At 36.9% G+C, this 18,171-nt stretch overlaps 1 protein-coding gene across 2 annotated transcripts in view; it reads left to right on the forward strand.

Annotated features, from left to right (window-relative positions):
* Positions 1–3,923: 3,923 nt before the first annotated feature.
* Positions 3,924–18,171, forward strand: part of RMDN2 (regulator of microtubule dynamics 2) — a 64,891-nt gene continuing 50,643 nt past the window's right edge. Inside the window, exons 1-2 of one of the 2 annotated variants that reach the window (XM_012788455.3) lie at positions 3,924–4,305; positions 11,285–11,752. In XM_012788455.3, the coding sequence (XP_012643909.2) occupies positions 11,301–11,752 (452 nt within the window). In that variant the 5' untranslated portion in view covers positions 3,924–4,305; positions 11,285–11,300. The remainder of the gene's footprint in view (positions 4,306–11,284; positions 11,753–18,171) is intronic. The other variant, XM_012788457.3, reaches the window with a different exon arrangement.

The raw sequence follows: 18,171 nt of genomic DNA on the forward strand, positions 1-18,171 counted from the left end.
TAGGAATGTGACTTACAAAATCTGCAATTTCTGAAGAAACTTCATTCTTACCTTGAAATGTCACAGAAAAACTGCTGATAAACACTGGGCAAGCTTGGTGTGTATGCCTTTCTGAAAATGTGTCTTCATTGAACAAAAACTTAACTTTTCTAACAAAATAGAAAATTTCTAATAAGAATTCTATATCTTAATGAGGTAGTACATTTTTAGTAACTTGATTCGACATTGAATTGCTAAATAGTATTACATAACTTGTTGCTAATTTTTCTTTCATACATGTCTTTCTAAAATACCATTTTTGATTCTTTCAGCATAAAAATATTAGGTCAACCATTTTATTGTATTTAAGTGATTAATAATTTATTGCTTTAGTCACTTAGTTTTATGGAAATACTTAATAAACTTATCCTCATGCCTTTTTTAAACAAAGCATTTTTCCCTTGGAAGGTCCAAGTTAATCAGCTTCTTTTCAGAACTTTTTTTTTCTTTTTTGTAATTTTCTTGTGTTCTAGAGATCTCCTACATATAAAAAAATGTTTATAATAGACACAGTATCGTTTTTTATCTTTTCACCAAATCCTACCCCTGGCCCAACCTCAACATTGTAAACACAGTACAATTTTGTATCCTGTGGCTTATGGATTGTGGTAAACCCCTACAGAAAACCCTCCATCTGGTAAGTGATCAGATCTGAGGATTCAGTCCCTCCTCTAACAGAGGCAGTGAAGGCTGAACCCTAACAAACTGAAGTGGGGGAAACAAACTGTACAATATCACAACATGTGCCTCTAAAAGGTGCTATGAAGAGCCTCCCTCAGGTGTCCTATCAAAGGCAAGGTCTGGCTGTCGAGGCTGGGCTCACAGGAAGTGGTTAAGAGGAAAGATTCTTAGACAAAGCTGGGCTTGGTTATTGTCTCTAAAAGAGAAGAAACTTATCACAGGCTGCATATTAGAAGAAACTTATCACAGGCTGCATATTAGATAAATATGCAGCCTGTGATAAGTTTCTTCATCTCTCAGAGCCTTGGTTTCCCTCACCTGCAATGTTATTTACTTCACTGGATTGTTGTGAAGATGGAATAAGATAATTTACATAAAGAATGGAGCTAGAAAACTGAGTATAGGACTCAATAAATGGGTTTCCTGCTGTTGCTGTTTGCCCTCCCTCCACTTCATAGATCTGATTTGGGGAACTTGGAGTGTCAGTTACACCTGGCTGGCTTCTTCCTTCAATCCTGCTCTTTGCTTGTTTAACCAGTCTGTGGACTTCTCTCTTTCAACCTCTTTTTTTCTCACTCAACCTCTCTCTCTCAACTCCTGTCTCTCACACAATGGTTAGGGTGTTCTTTATTTTAAAAGAATTTCTTCGGCTATTTAGCAGTAAAATACTTCTGTAACCCTAGCCTGGAAATGAAGGGGGTTGATTTTGCTGTTTTGAGGTTGGAGTTACATCGCAGCACTAATTATATTTACAGCTCAGTCTTCAGTTTACAAATGAAGAAATTCAGGTTGTAAGTCAGAAAATTTGAAGGGCAAAAATAAAGCATCCTTGGAATGTAAATTGTAACATCACGAATCCCTGAGCTTTAAAGTAAAATCCATACCAAATCTCTAACAAACTGAAGAGTGTATCACCTCAAGAAAATGGAGGCAAAATGCTTGACTGCTTTCTAATTAAACAGTTCATTTTTCCTTAATGGTCTATTCACTGGGTAATTTGATAGGTGATAAAAAGATTTGGAAATAAACAACAAGCAACTAGAGGACAGAATAGTTAGCTATATAAAATCAGTAACTGTTATAGAGCTAAAACTAATTTTATCATTCAATTGCTTCCTGGAAATAAAACCACTCAGATAAAACCCCAAAACAGAAATAAAGCAAAAAATAAACCATTGACACACTTGTCTCATAGTACCACTGTGTGAAAGGTACATTTCCTAATGCATTTCCCTCAAGTGTTATATATTACTTTCAAAGAAATTTTTTCAAACATTTATTTAATATAGAGGAAATACACTGTACCAGGTGCTGGGGATACAAAGATAAATGTACCAACCTTGCCTTGAAGATGTTCACAGCCTTATTGACACACAGTCACTGGCAAGCAGGAATTATAGTGTACATGAGAGAGGTGTGCTGAAAGACAACACGGAGGGGTTTTGTATTCATTTAAACTCCTTGTACTTCCACAAAAGTTTTAATGGGGTATTGGATGATTGCTTTGTGTGGTAGAAGAAAGTGTACGGTAGCTTCTCATGGGAAACAGATTAATGCGGATGAACTGGTTTTAGACACGCGGCAAGCAGCAGGGCATTCCATGTATGAGGAACAGGATAAGAAGGACACGGTTCATGGAGAGCTGATCAGTAGCTTGGCAATAGCTAAAGTATAGGATAATGCCTGGTGGAACTAGTGCAGAAAAGCTGGAAAAAGTAGGTGGAGACAAATTGGGAAGGGCCTCTATGCCACTATTTCCAAATGATTACAATGCTTTTCTGGTTGCGATGAATAATAGCAACTTTGGGATTCCTGGTCTTGTTGTTTTGGTTTTCCTCCAGCTGTTTTTTTTCTAGATCAAATACTCCTAGTAGAGGGAGGGGGATCATTTCTTTTTTATGTTGCCCTTACAACAGTGCCTGACAAGAATGGTGTCTGTCTTTGTTATTTAGTTTTAACTTTGCCAAGATCAATGGCTATCACAGTCTCTCAGATAATTTTTACTGATCAAGGAATAGAAGCAAAAGCATTAGAGAGCAGACAGGAGTAGGTGTTACCCAGGAATACAGGATAAGTGCAGCTATTTTACTCTGCTTCCTGAACTGGAAGACCAAGTCAGTACCAGCTGCCATCTTCCTCTTACAGCAAGAGAGCTGGTAAAGGCTTCTTCTCAGCCCACACTCACATTTTTTATTAAAAGCGTCTTTTGTGCTATGTCCTGGGATGCAGCAGTAAACAACTTACTGGGCTGCTGGAAAAGCTTTAATTTTCTTTTAAACATTAAAAAGCTCTTTTAAGTGTTACTGAAGAAACAGTAAACTTTCTTTTGTATCCAAATCTTGTTAAAAGAGAAACCTATTATCACTCTGCATGATAGGTTTGCATTATATTGTATTCTGGTTAAATAAAGCAAATATTTGCATTATATTTTAATATCTTTGCAAACCATAATAAAACAGAAGCGAAAGTGGTTATAAAGAGGTTAAATTTTTAGTTTTGAGTCTGAAAGGTTGTTAATCTGCTCTCTTCCCAAATATAACTTAGTTTTAATAAAATGGTAGTGGCTAGGGTTACTTATTCAACGCAGCTTGCTTAAAGTTCAAAAAGAAATTTTATGAAGAGCCTATAGAAACCCCAAATCCCCATCAGTAAATAGTAGTATATGAATTGCAAAATAAGCCTTCTGATTCTTCATAAAGTATTCTTTTGTTTTTAAATAAACAAGAGTGTGCCCATTTTTAATTCCGTTCAGTACACTGGCAGGAAATAAAGTAAATACAACTAAGTTCTATACAAACCTAATTTAAACTAGTAACGTTCAAGGTGAGGACAAGACAGGAGTGTGTGAGCAATTTTTTGAGTCTATTTTACAGAATTATTTTCATTATACTAACCACAGAAAGAGGAGTAAAACCTCAAATGTTAGGCCTCTGAGGAAAAAAGTGGATTTTTATCCAAAGGAAACTCAGAACGGTGGGGGGGGGGCGGGGGGGCACAAAAAGGATGGGATTTGGCTCATTAAAGGGGAACATGAGGAAAACGGGGCTCTGGACATGATTAATAATTAGCGCAAGACGTCTGCGTTTGACTCCGTCATACAGAGCAAGGTTCAAGGCTGGGGCTAGAAAGGGGCACGAAAGAAGGGTTATCTAGGGGCCAAGGGATGGGCTTGAAAGCGGGTACGAACGGGGTGGGGGTGGTTTCTGGGATCTGCAGTGACAGAGAAGAGAACACAAAGGGGCAGGCGCGGTGAGGGGTGACAGGCTTTAGGGGAGGCGGCATCCGAGCCACAATGTCCGGTGCGGGCCCGGCGCCCGGCGGCGCGCAATCTTCTTCTTTCGCAGAAGGTGTGCTGGGCGCCCGTCCCGGGTGAACTGAACCCCCAGCGGGAGGAGGCGGGAGCCGCGGGCCGAGCGGCCGGCGAGCTCCTCCCCCGGCGCCTCCGCTGTCGGGGACAGGACGAGGCGGTCGCGCGCCGGACCTCCGGACCCGCAGGCTCTGGGGCTACTGTCTGCCCGCCGCTTCCCGCCCACAGGTCCCAGGCCCGGGTCTCCAAGCGCAGAAAGGCTGGCACAACTACCACAGGTGAGTGCGGAGGCTGAGAGGGGTAGCTCGGCCACCCAAGGCCGGACGCGGACGGGGGCGTGCGGAGCGCGGCGGAAGTACTTCCGGCGGCGGCGATAACGACACTTCCGGGTTGCTGCATCCCTGCGCGCAATTCGCCGGCCTTCACTGTGTGATTGTGTGCACTGGGATGGAGACCCGACGACCCGAAGTGGCTTGCGCGGGCGCAGCCCTAGTTGAGCCGGCGCTTCGGAAGCTCCAGCTCCCAGAGGTCGCCGGTATTTCCGCCCAGGCCGCCCTTCTGGGTTGCATGGGGAGCGGGCAGTTTGCTGCTGTCCCTGCAAACCCCGAAGAGTTTGAGCGGAGACACTTGCTGGGCTCTCACCTCAGTTCCCAGGATCTTAACCTTTCAGCCTCACGCGAACGTTTTGCTTTGTTTTGTTTTCCCTCAAACTCGATTCTGTGTCTATTTTACACAAAAATGAAGGCCAGATTATCAGTGCTACCAACATTTGCAAATAAGTCAAATATCCGAGAGCCCTAAATTTAAAGTAAACTATAAAATACAAAACACTCATGAAGACCTGATGAAATGAGTATTAGAATTCACTTCGAAAGTATCAGGTTTTCCAGGTCGCTGTAGGAAACCTGATCACTTATTCAAGGTCTCAGAGCAATTCTCTTGGGAAACTTAAACCTTAGGCCTGTCTGTAACTCATAATGTTCCTTTACCTTTCTTGCAAATTTTTTCATACATTCCCTGAGTTTATCAGTTTTGCAATTTATATTTTGGCTCTAGGATCTGCTCGTGAATTAATACATAGAGTTGATATAAACAGAAAGCATTATTATAATTAATTTAAAGCATAATTTCCATATCTAAAAATTAATTTTAGGTAAAACCAGAACACGAAAATGGAATAATGTTTTCTTCAGACACTTAAGAAAACATCTCATTTTCATCCTCTAGTTTTCTTTAGTCAACATTTTGATAATTTATTTTCAGTGGAATTTTTGATTCTCATTTCTGTAAATAATTTTTGATTATGTAATAGACATTAATTTTAGATGGCATAATTTATATCACAGTAATGTCTATTGTTTCCATTGTTATTAATAGCACCTTACAAATTGAAACTTGTAATAGGAATAATACTTTGTATCTGATTATTAAAGTATTAGAGTTCTAAAATATGGTCAGTAAAATTTTTAATTACTATATTTTTATTCAACAGTGCAAATATGTACTAATATACTTTAAAATATAAAAACTATATACGTTTTCATATGACCTTTAAAATTATACTGCAGGCAAGCAAGTATTGTGATTTATTACTTTTGCATATCACTATAATCAATATCATTTTTCAAATTATTGGCATAGAAGCACATTCATTTTATACTGATATAAAACTCAAACATAGCATGAGCTGTTAGTCTCTAATTGTGGTTATTTAAAACAAATGCCAGCTCCATTGATTGTAGGTTTTGTTCCCAGTTGATTTTCTTGGTTCTGAAATCATATTTCAGCTCTGAACATCTCTGCTCAGTCAGCATTCTCCTTCATGTCCTTGTTAATGCTTTCTGAATCTTCCACATGCAGGGATGCATCCAGGAATTAGGCACAGGGTGTCAAGGGTGGCGGTTCTCACTCCCTAGATGGTTGACCTCTGGGTAAATGATTTGATAACTTTGTGCCTCAGTGTGCTTATCTAGGCACACTAAGTAAGTGTGCCTAGACAGGATCTGCCTCAAAGGTAATTTGGAGTTGGTGCAATTCCTAAAGAAAGGTCAAGCAAAGTATCACTCTTTCTCTCTTGTTTAAATCAGGTCTTAAGAATAAGATCTCCTTCCTAGGTAGATTTTTGCTTCCATTCATTTACTTATTAAGTGAAAAAAAAATTCAAACTAGGCTATGTTTCTTAATGCAGAGTTCAAGGAAGACCTAGCAGGAATGGGCCAAAGAAAACAATTAGAATAGGAAGATTCCCTCTAAAAGACCTCTAGGTCAGTATGTGGACATCCTGCATTAATCTTTTTATTGACAAAAACCAAGAGGCTCAACCTTGATGTGTGATAATTAGCTGTAATGCAAATGTAAGTCATGGGCATATAGTAACTTTTTAAAATATCTATTGCCTTTTTACAGTAAGTTTTCAAGATAATTTAGTTTTGGAATATAATTTGCTTACAGAAATTAAATTAAGCAACTAATAATAATTACATAATCCTCAGCTGAAGTTATAAATTGATCAGAATCTGCTGGTGGCGTATCTCGTGGGTAGAATGGAAGTGGGAAGATGGTTAGACCTATAGTTCCCAGTTATAGCAATGAGGTGAAAGTACTCTTTAAAAAAAAGTAATCTCAGGCAAAATACCCTGAGGTCAGGCAGGCTAGATAAAGCACCAAGGCTTTCTCTGGAATCCTTGGTTTAGGAGAAGAGATTCTTAAACAATATTCAGTGATGCCTGAGGTAATTTCTGGAAGATTATTTTAAAATCAGTCCTTCTCATTAACACTTAGGCCTGTAATGAAGTGTAGGGCATCCAAATAGGATAATTGTTGTGTTCTGTGTATATTGTCTAGTAAAATAGGAATCAGAAGAGAAACATTTGTCTTCTCTGAAATGGAGTCCTGCTGCTTATTCTTTCAGATCCTCTTCCATGGGGTGTTTGAAACATCACATTTAGTTGGCCATTTAGAGTGTAAAATACAATAATGCTTTGCTAGAATGTGTGGATTCATAGGATATAAGCTATAAGAAAGCAAATTTTGGGTATACAACCTAAATCATAATTTCACCTTACCAGTATTTCTGCCCTGGTTCTCAGTCCCACCTGTTTAAATTACTTCCTGTTTCACTTAGAACAGTGAAGCAATCAGAGAACTTTCATAACCATCCACCACCACATCTGCCCACCTACCTGAATCTCTGCTCACATATCTGTCTTTTCTTCCGTTATAGTGAATGAATGGTTTGTGTTCCCATCACTGGCCAACCCCTGTACTTACGCACTAGAAACCATCCACTTTGCCTTCCTAAGTTTATTGACGTACTGTTTTCTAATATTTCTTTTACTTCATCATTTTTTAAGTTAAATCTTTTCTGTTAGGCCGGGCGCGGTGGCTCACGCCTGTAATCCTAGCTCTCTGGGAGGCCGAGGCGGGCGGATTGCTCGAGGTCGGGAGTTCGAAACCAGCCTGAGCAAGAGCGAGACCCCGTCTCTACTATAAATAGAAAGAAACTAATTGGCCAACTAATATATATAGAAAAAATTAGCCGGGCATGGTGGCTCATGCCTGTAGTCCCAGCTACTTGGGAGGCTGAGGCAGGAGGATTGCTTGAGCCCAGGAGTTTGAGGTTGCTGTGAGCTAGGCTGACGCCACGGCACTCACTCTAGCCTAGGCAACAAAGCGAGACTCTGTCTCAAAAAAAAAAAAAAAAAAAAAAAATCTTTTCTGTTGACAGACAAAAATACTGTTAATTTCCTGATCTTTTCCCCGTATAGTTATGACATCATCTCTCTCCTCCCTATTTGTTTTATTTTCTCATTTGTTCTCTTTTTTCCCCCTTTCCCGCCTTATTTTCGACTGAGTATCTTTGGTATTCCATTTGTATCTCCACTATTGGCTTATTGTCTATACCTTTCCTTTTCTTTGATTTTTAGTGGTTATACTAGGGTTTACAACTGTGTATCTTTAACTTAATATTATAACACTTCATTATAATCTGAGACACTTACAACAGTATGCTTCCATTTGTCCCTTCCCATCTTTTGGGCTGTTGTCCCACTTTTTACTTCTACATATGTTATAAACCCTATGTTATATTATTATCATCTTTGCTTTAATAATCAAATATAAAGAAATTTTAAAATAAGTAAAATGACCCACATATTTGCCACTACTGGTGTTCATAACCCTTTGTGTAGGTTCAAGTTTTTCTCTGTTATTATTTTCCTTGTGCCTGAAAAACTTCTATTAGCATGTCTTATGCCTGTTGGTCATGGATTCTCTCAGCTTTTCTTTTTCTAAATGTCTTTATCTTACCTTCATTTGTGAAGCATATTTCATTGAGTATAGAATTTTAGGTTGACAGTTTCTTTGAGCATTTTAACAATGTAACTCCATTGTTTTCTTGCCCCAATAGTTTCTGAGGCTACATCTGCTGTAATATTATCTTTTTTTCTCTGTGCACAATGTGTCTTTATTTTTTTCTGCCTTCTTTTAAGATATTCTCTTTATCACTAGTTTTCATCTGTCTGGTTTCACCAGTTGTGCCTTGGTTTGTTTTTCTTATTCTGCCTGGATTACATTGACCTTATATCTGTGTTTTATAGTTTTGTCCAATTTGGGAATTTTTTTGATCACCTTTTTTCCCCTTTCACTTTATGTAAATTTTAGATTGTATGATATTGCCCCATAGGCTCTGTTTGTTTTGTTTTGTTTTTCTCTGTGTATTTCTTTTAGGATGGTTTTTATTTCTACATCTTCAGCTTCACTGATTTTTGTTATTGTTCCACAGTGATTTTTCTGCTATTAATTCCATTTAGCCAAATTTTTTTCAGATATTTTATTTTTAATCTGTAGAAGTTCTATTTGGTTCTGCTTCATGCCTTCTTTTTTCTCTTCATCATGTTTGTGTTTCCTTTAACATATTTATATGTTTATATCATATAGTGAATACATTTGTAATGATTTTTTAATACCCTTGTCTGCCATTTATATCATCTCTGTCATTTTCCTGGTTCTTTACATGTATAGTAGTTTTTTTTTTTTTTTTTTTTTTTTTTGAGACAGAGTCTCACTTTGTTGCCCAGGCTAGAGTGAGTGCCGTGGCGTCAGCCTGGCTCACAGCAACCTCAATCTCTGGGGCTCAGCGATCCTACTGCCTCAGCCTCCCGAGTAGCTGGGACTACAGGCATGTGCCACCATGCCCGGCTAATTTTTTGTATATATATTTTTAGTTGGTCAATTAATTTATTTCTATTTTTGGTAGAGACGGGGTCTCACTCAGGCTGGTTTCGAACTCCTGACCTAGAGCAATCTGCCCGCCTCGGCCTCCCAAAGTGCTAGGATTACAGGCGTGAGCCACCATGCCCGGCCAAGTTTTTTAATGGATATTTGACATTTTGATTTTATGTTGTTGAGTTCTATTCCTTTAAAGAGTATTAAACTTTCTTCTTCATGGCAGTTAAATTACATATGAATCAGTTTAATCCTTTGGAAGCTTGTTTTTAATCTATTTTAAGGCAAGCCTGAACAGCCTTAATTATTGGGTTACTTTATCCCCTGATTCAAGGCATTTACCCTTCTGGGATCTATGCTAAAAGCCTCATATATTCCATAAGCATTCTCCACTCTGGCTGGTGGGAACTTAATGCTTCCCAGTTCTGTGTAATCTTTAGAAATAGTTCAGCTTAAAGCTTCCTGGTAATTGTTCTTTCCTTGGAAATTGTTCTTTGCCTGTTCTGATAGAGTTTCACCCCATGCATGTGCAAACTGGTGTTTAATGCAATATTTCAAGAGCTCTTCCTTCATCTTCAGTACACAAATTCTAGGTGCTTCAGTTTCTCTGAACTCTGATCTCTGTCTTTTCAACTCAGTTAAACTACCAGGCTGTTTGGTTTCCTCCTCCCTGTGCCAGAGTCCAGAAATTGCCTCCATTTGGAAACCTGGCAACATCATAGAACTTACCTCATTCCTTTCTTTTTTCTCAGGGATCATAGGTGGCGGTGCTCTAATAATCTGTTCCCTGAGAAAGTGTCAAGAAAAACAAAATGAAAAAAATTACAAATTTAGTTTTTTGTAATGGACAGTTTAGCACTTCTTGTAACATTTCTCCCAAGTTGCCAGCAAAGTTTAACACAGGTGTTAAATGTTTATAAAATAGGGGAAATTTAAGGGAAACAATTTTGGGAGCTTCAAAGAATATAAAATAGTCTCAATATATTTTCCCCCAATTGTAAAAGTTTATCATAGTCCTAATACTTATTGGCAATCATAGTACTAATACTAATGGCAATATACCTGTTGCCATTTTACAATGTCAGAGGGAAGGGAACTTTATATTAAACTGTTTTCATTTAATGATCTTCTGACTTTAAGAATAGGGATGGTCAATAAAACTAGTGAAGAAGAGATTCACTAAGAAAGACTATGGTGCATTTAGTCTAAGTAGCTAGGTTTATATGGAATGAGGTGGATCATAGCTTGGGACTTGTATGCAAAAAGGCCAATGGTCAGAAAGAGAAAGCAGTCAAAGAAATGACTTTTTTATTATTAAAAAAATGAAAATTTGAAAGAATGTAAGAATATTAAGACCTCAGGTATAAGTAGAAATATTAAGAAGCAGAGGGATTCTGGGCCAGAAGAAGAAAGGAGATGAAGTCTCCACATATGTTATTGTGTCTGCTTTCAATGTTGGATAAAACAAAGATGGGGCTGTTACAAACTTGCCAAACCTCATGTATATTGTATGCTAATGCCTGAGTTTTAAAAAATGTTGTTAATCACTCTAAATTTAAGTACTAATGTGAGCTACTTGCTAAGGAAGAACTTCTTGGCCTCCTTTAAAGATTAGGTAAGAACCAGAAATCAGCACATTAATTTTATACAAATAAAAGGTCAGAGAAAGTTAAGAATAACTTAAATTCTTAAATAGTTGTCTCAGAAATTTAAAATGATGATTTTACTTCTATTTATCAAACCCCTTAAAAATATGCAGTAAAGGGTAAATTACAGATTGGGTCACACAGAATGCAAATTCTGAATAAAAGGTGATTATTTACACTAGGTGTCATATATCCTTAAAATAAACATTTCCACTGGGCTACATATGTTATAGAGGTAATCATTCACACTATATTTTAGCTTATGGTTTATCCGTTATTTTTAGATGATACAGACTTGGCTTTTGTTGATCGAAAAAGCACCTATGTTTTTATCTTGGGCAAATACAAAAACAACATTCATTTCCATTTGTGTTTTTAATTTTAGAAACAAAAAACAAGAAATGCCTCATCGCACAAACAAAGAACTGGTACTTGGCATCATGGTAGGAACTGCTGGAATCAGCTTGCTACTTTTGTGGTACCACAAGGTCCGTAAACCAAGGATAGCAATGAATTTACCTAAATTTCTTTCTGTGGGTAAAACATTTGATTCAATAACTTTGCAAGATGAAATGTATAATGACCAAGGAGCAGCAGTGATCTTTCAAAAAAGGCAACTTCAGATACTGGAGAAGTTAAATGAATTACTGACGAATATGGAAGAACTCAAAGAGGAAATCAGATTTCTTAAAGAAACTATTCCAAAGCTGGAGGAATATATACAAGATGAACTTGGAGGGAAGATAACTGTTCATAAGATAAGTCCTCAGCACAGACCTAGAAAAAGAAGGCTCCCTATAGTTCAAAGTTCAGCAACAAGTAATAGTTCGGAGGAAGCAGAAAGTGAAGGAGGGTAAGTTTCCTTCAGAAGTTTCCTATGTTGAATCGATCATTTCATTATTTCTATTTAGGTATTTTCATTATGTAGTTCCAGTCATATATTCTACTAAGTGATGTTTTGACTTAGATTATCATCTAAGTATTAATATAGCATCATGTGAGTATTGAAGAAAATAATAGTTGTTTGCCAAAATGTGTCACCTATATTTTATTAATATGTGGTCACCATATGACCCCTTATATAGAGCTCTCTAGACCAGTGCTGTCCAGTAGAACTTTCTGTGATGATGGAAATGGCTCAAATCTGCACGCCTCAATTTGGTAGCCACTAGCCACATAAAATGTGGCTGGTGTAACTGATGACTGAATTTTAAATTTTATTTTATTATTGTAATCTATTTAATTGTATTTAATTTAAATTTAAGTAGCCACTTGGGGCTAGTGGCTCCTGACTTTTAGTGCAGGTCTAAAAGGATTTGAGAATGTATAAGTGATGGAGGCTCGTCCTTGTGTGGGTTTAATCCCTTGAATTCTAACACCAAAAATATAAATAATATTCTTTTAGAAGAAAAACAAATAATTTGTGAATAAAGAAATTGTGCCTGACTAGTGTTGTTTAGGAGTAAAATAGGCAGTAAAAAAGGGGGCATTAGTGAATATGATATAGCCTGAAATTCTTGGGGGCAGAAACCCTGTGTTTTCATTGTACTCCTAACACCCTATTTTTATGCCTAGCACAGAGTGGATGACAGTAAAGATCTCTTGATTCAATGAATGATCTGCTAAACTACCGTGGACTTGGGAGAAGGGATCTGGAGGGAGGAAACAAAGCATAGGGATAAAGGGTGATTTTATAGACAAAAATATATAGTTATCAGGTCTTTGAGATCAATTCTAAGACTGGAATAATTTAGCATCTTTATATATGAACTGGAGAAATGACTCTATGAAAAATTTTCAGAGAGGAAAGGGCCACAAATGATTGATCTAGACAACAAAAAGGTCTAAAAAGTTTGTCTTCCTGAACAATGACAACAAAAAGTTGTAGACTGGTTTAAAAATAGGTAAGGGAAATGTTCAGAAGGAATCTAAAATCATTCTGTCATTTAAAACTGTAAGTCAGGAAAGAAACCTGGTAGTTACGGGTATAGACACTTAGTATTCTGACAATCACAAAAGCTCAGTGTAACATTGAGCATCATTGAGAGTTGTTGAAGACAAAACAAACCACAGATTCACAGACTCGTGTGAGTCCATGGTGTTTCCCGATCATGAATCCTGTGCACAGTTTTGGCAAACACATCTTAGAAAGGAGATAACAGAATTAGGGACTAATTCGAGAAGATCCACTAGACTGAGAGGAAAGATGGCAGCTCTGGTAACGGAGTGTAGACCAGAAGGATGAGTGGCTCTCAATCCGAAAGAGACCCTGGTTAAGTTGAGCATAGGCCTATTCAAGAAATTCTAAAATTATAGAGAGAAAAGCAAACTTTGATAAGTTTAGCATTAGCTTAGGATAAATAAAAAGAAGATAATTATGGGACTTAATTAACTTCAAGTAATGGTATACTCACACATTTTTTATGTGGGTTCAAGAAGGATTTGTGACATTTATGAATGACAGTTACATACAGTGAGTTAAGGAAAACTAGATTTCTTAAAACCTCAAGATTGATGTCAGGTAAGACATTCCCTGCCCTTGCTTGACCCTTTGTGCCTTCGTTAGCAATAAAATACTAGAGTAGATGCAGTACAGTCCTGATGGCTTGGACTAGATTATAGCAAATGATACTTAATAGAGTAGAGGAAGAGAACCTTTTTTCTATTTAGCCCTCCTTTAGAAAAATAAATAAAAAGAGCAATAAACTTACACTTAATTTTGATTTGGAGGGAGGAAAAGAATAAGATGCGTAACAATTTAACATATCTTTCTAAATATGTAGAAACTAACTTTCTAAATAAAATACTTTTTTTCAAACAAGGTCTTTGTAAAGTGTATTTATGTAAATTTTAGATTGCTTTGCCTTTTATAATCTCCCATGGGACTGAAATCTCCGCCATGGTGAGATGCAGTCATACATAACCCCCTTGCCACATTTCAGGTACGATGTACCCTTCACACACAGAGTCCTGGATAGCAAAGTTAAAACATTAAGTGACAATCACATATTCCATATGTAAAATTTCTCTTTTGCAAGAGGTACTTGGAGATTTTCACTTCTTTTAGTAAAATAGATATCAATTACAATTTTCTCGTACAATTAATTTTACATAAGAAAGGAAGAAATCTAATTATATCATTAGTTGTTGAGAAGAACTTGAGTGTAGGACTCACAAAATTTGGGTAGATCAATGGAACACATTTTCTGTAACCATTATTAAAATCTCTTGCATTCCTTTTCTTAGTGCACAAGTATCATTATGAACTTATGGGTTTATGCCTTTTTTGAACTCAGTTAATTTCATCTATTGTGTGTGATGACTGATTCTTAAATTCTCATAACATGGCCCTCAGAGGGTCTATTAAGGTTGCTCCTTTATCCTTTTTAGCACTAGTGTTAACATTTTGGAAAGAATCTATGCTTCTTGGTAATAATGTGTTTCAACTAATTTTGGTTTAGTCCATGCTCCAAAACATGGAATCAGCTACTGCCTTGGCAGAATCAGTTCCTTTGAGTGAGGTTAGTATTAGTATTAGACACCAAAATCTGGGTTCATGCAGGAGTACTGTTTTTAGGCAGGATGATATCAGAGGCTGTTTTGGTCCCTTTGGGGACATGGTGAAAAATGTATTTTTTAATTTTTCTTAAGGTTTACATTGATGTTTTCAGTTTAAATTTAAGCCCTTATTGCTGAAAACTTTTTTTTTCCTGAAAATTTTCATTTTTTTTTAAGTTCCTACCTCTCTTTTCTTTGTTGTATTTGACCTATATTGCTCTACGAAACTATGGATATAACAATTGTTATTTAAATTTTAATTTATGTGAAGCTTCAAAAACCTTCCTTTAAAAAATTAACTCTTATCCCAGGTTAAAATAATAAATTCATTGTTCTTCCATTTCATTATGGACTTTGGGAAGAATAAATGTGTTTCAAAATTAAACTGAGGGTTGTATAGTGACTGTATGGACCTTTTTTCTTGATCTAGGTATTTTCATTTTAGTGTTAGCTTCATATAATATTTTCAGATCATATCAACAGAAACAGTACTGATTTTTTGACAAGAAAAAGAAACTCTCGAAATCTACCCTCAGAATAATACCAGCATAATACAAGGCACATTATCTAGTACCTTAGATGGTGTTATTTTACAAGTAATAGAGGCCATAGAAAATGAGACCATGGACAGATACAGGTTTTTGAGGTTTTATTCGAAACTCCTTTAACTTTCACTTTCATGAGCCAAAATACAGACCTTGCTTTTTGTTCATTTGCATTGTTACTCTTACCATTATTTACTCCTGTCAGGTCAGTTTTAGTGTTGAACTCCAGTTTTCCAAGGCGTGAAGATAGAGATTCAGATATTCACTATGTGGTGATTCTATATTCCTTAATGTTATAGTAGTCTAAATTTGTAAAAAAAAAAAAAAAAAACGCTTTCTGTTTCAGATCTTTTTTTAAAATGAAGCATTACACATATAATTGAAGTCTCCTTTCTATACCTTTCTCTCAGAAGTAACTAACCATTGTCTTGAAGTTGTGTGCATTCTTCCTTTGAAAGTTTTAATGTCTTTCCTACATGTGCATTTTTATATAAACAAGGCATCGATGGTCTTTTGTTCTTAAAAATTAAATAAATGTCATTATATGGTGCATAACCTTATATGGTGCATAACATTTTGTAACTTGCTTTTGCATTAAATGTTTTCTTGAGGTTTTTCCATTATTGATATATAAAAACGTATTTGATTCTTTTTAATTGCTATGTCACATTCCATTGAATGAATATACCTTAATTTATTTTCCTATTGATGGATGTTTAGGTCACCGTTTTTTTGTACCAATAAACAGTGCTTTATCGAATACCTTTCTTTATAATTCCTTAGGTACATGTGGAAGTATTTCTTGAAAGTATATATTTGAAATGTGGAGTTATAGGCTAAACATGTTGTTATATGTATTACTAAGTCATTCTTTAAAGTGTACCAATTCACAATCCTATGGGTAGTGTATGAGAATTCTTATCTTCTCATGCAAATTCTTATATTGCCAGACTTTTGATTTTAGCCAATGTGATAGAGATTGAATGGTATCTAATCATTTTTTAATTTGCATTTCCCTAGCAAGGACACTAGCAAGATTGTCCATCTTTTCATCATTAATTTACCGTGTAGGTCTTTTCTTCCATGCATTAAAAAAGGAAAGAAGGAAGGAAGGAAGGAAGGGAGGGAGGGAGGGAGGAAGGAAGGAAGGAAGGAAGGAAGGAAGGAAGGAAGGAAGGAAGGAAGGAAGGAAGGAAGGAAGGAAAAGGTAACACTAACAGTTAAAGTCTCCTTTATTCACTCAATGTGAGTGTCTACTCTATGCCAAGTGCTGTCTGGGCTTTGGAAATCCAGCAGGGAACAAAACAAAGTGTCACAAGTCAAAGAAATTTTTGAAAAATATAACAGGATATTAAAGAGGAATACTCTCAGTCTCAGTTTCAACCAGAACCCCAAAGGCCAAGAACAAGGCAATAAGTGCCAAGTACCTTCGCATCCTGCAGCCAGGGGCTAGACCTTCCTGGGCATGACTTGCTAAGAGATTGAAGCCACTGCTAGCATGAGCAGCCACCCATGTGCCACCTATGAAAGGAATCTGCTGAAGGCTGAGAGAAGCATTTCTCTGGGGAAGTTGTTCACATGCTAGGCATCCCACTGGTATGTGTATGAAGCTGGGTGCTGGGGGAACCAGATTCCATTGCTCAAGCAGAATGTGTGGCATGGGAAGAGAAAAGAAGGTGGCGTACAGAGCCTTCTGGAACCCATACTGAAGGAAGGAGCAGAGGTGGATGAGCCTGCAAAAGAAGACAGATGACTGGTCAAAGAAGTGTGAAAGGAAGCAAGACAAAGGTGTCATAGAATCCAAGAGAGGACAAGGTTTCCATAACAGTGGTAAAAAACACAGGTTTTAGAATGATTCTTACCCAAGCATGAATCCTGGCTTAACCTTTAACTAGCTGTGTAACTTCACTTCTCCAAACCTGGATTTATTTCTCTTAAAATGAGTGAAATGTGCAACGTTTGGGGGATGGTCACGCTTGAGGCTCTGACTCAAGGGGGGAGGGAGGGCATGGGCAATATATGTAACCCTAACACTTGTACCCCCATAATACACTAAAATAAAAAAATAAATATTTACAAATGGACCCCCCCAAAATGTGATTAATAATACATGTCTCATATTTTTTTAAGTCTTAGATGATATCAGATGGTGCTTTACACTGTGTCTAATATATAGCAAATTCTGAAAAAATTTGAGTTGTGTTGTTATTATAATAAGGAAGTAATTAAATGTACCAAATGCAGTAGAACAGGGGTCAGCAAACTTTTTCTGTAAGAATTTTAGGCCTTGAAGACCATAGAGTCTCCATCCCAGCTATTCAACTCTGCCATTGTAATGTGAAAGCAGCCATAGGTAACATGGGTATGGCTGTGTTTAAATAAAACTGTATTTACAAAAATAGTTGGCATGTGGATTAGGCCCCCAGGATGTAGTTTGACAACACCTGAACTAGAAATGATGTTTAATAGTAACCTTTAACTTGTAATGTTTTTGGTCAAGTAAAATAGAGACTGACCTTTGTTTCCATGATTTGGGACTTAAGAGGTCATTTATTGATAAGCTTTGCAGGATCAGTTGCTGGATAGTGATGAGTACAGAAACCTGATCTAGGCTTGAAAAAATGAATGTGAAGTAACAATGTGGATACCAGAAGCCTAGACCCTTATTTCAAGGAACTTGACCTTGAATGAAAGGAGAATGTATAATCAAGAAGGGGTATCAGGTTCAGAGAGCATGTATTTTATGTTTTACTTTTTGGTTTTGGTTTTGGTTTTGTTTCCACCTGAGGGGTACTTGAGTGTATTTATAGGCTCTAGGGAGGAAGCCAGTACAGAGAGCAACAATAAAAATATGGGGAAAAGACCTTTAAAAAAATCAGAAACAAATAAAACCCATGAAATAAGGTGTGTCCTGGCCTTTTTAGCAGGTACACCTTAGATATTGGGATAACACGTAGAAGAAAGAGAATAGTATCACTTGCAGACTCTAGGGAAATTTTATTAACCTTAAGAGAGTAACTGGTAACATGGAAACTCACAATACAAAGTCTCTAGCACTGCTACCCCCAATAAAGGAATACTATTTAATAGCTTGGAAAAAGTTAAGCTCTTCTCTACATTGCATTATCTTCCCAATCAGTATCCATGTTACCGTAATATCTACAAATAT

The sequence above is a fragment of the Microcebus murinus genome, chromosome 3, assembly GCF_040939455.1.
Source record: "Microcebus murinus isolate Inina chromosome 3, M.murinus_Inina_mat1.0, whole genome shotgun sequence".
In the NCBI taxonomy this organism is placed as follows: Eukaryota; Metazoa; Chordata; class Mammalia; order Primates; family Cheirogaleidae; genus Microcebus; species Microcebus murinus.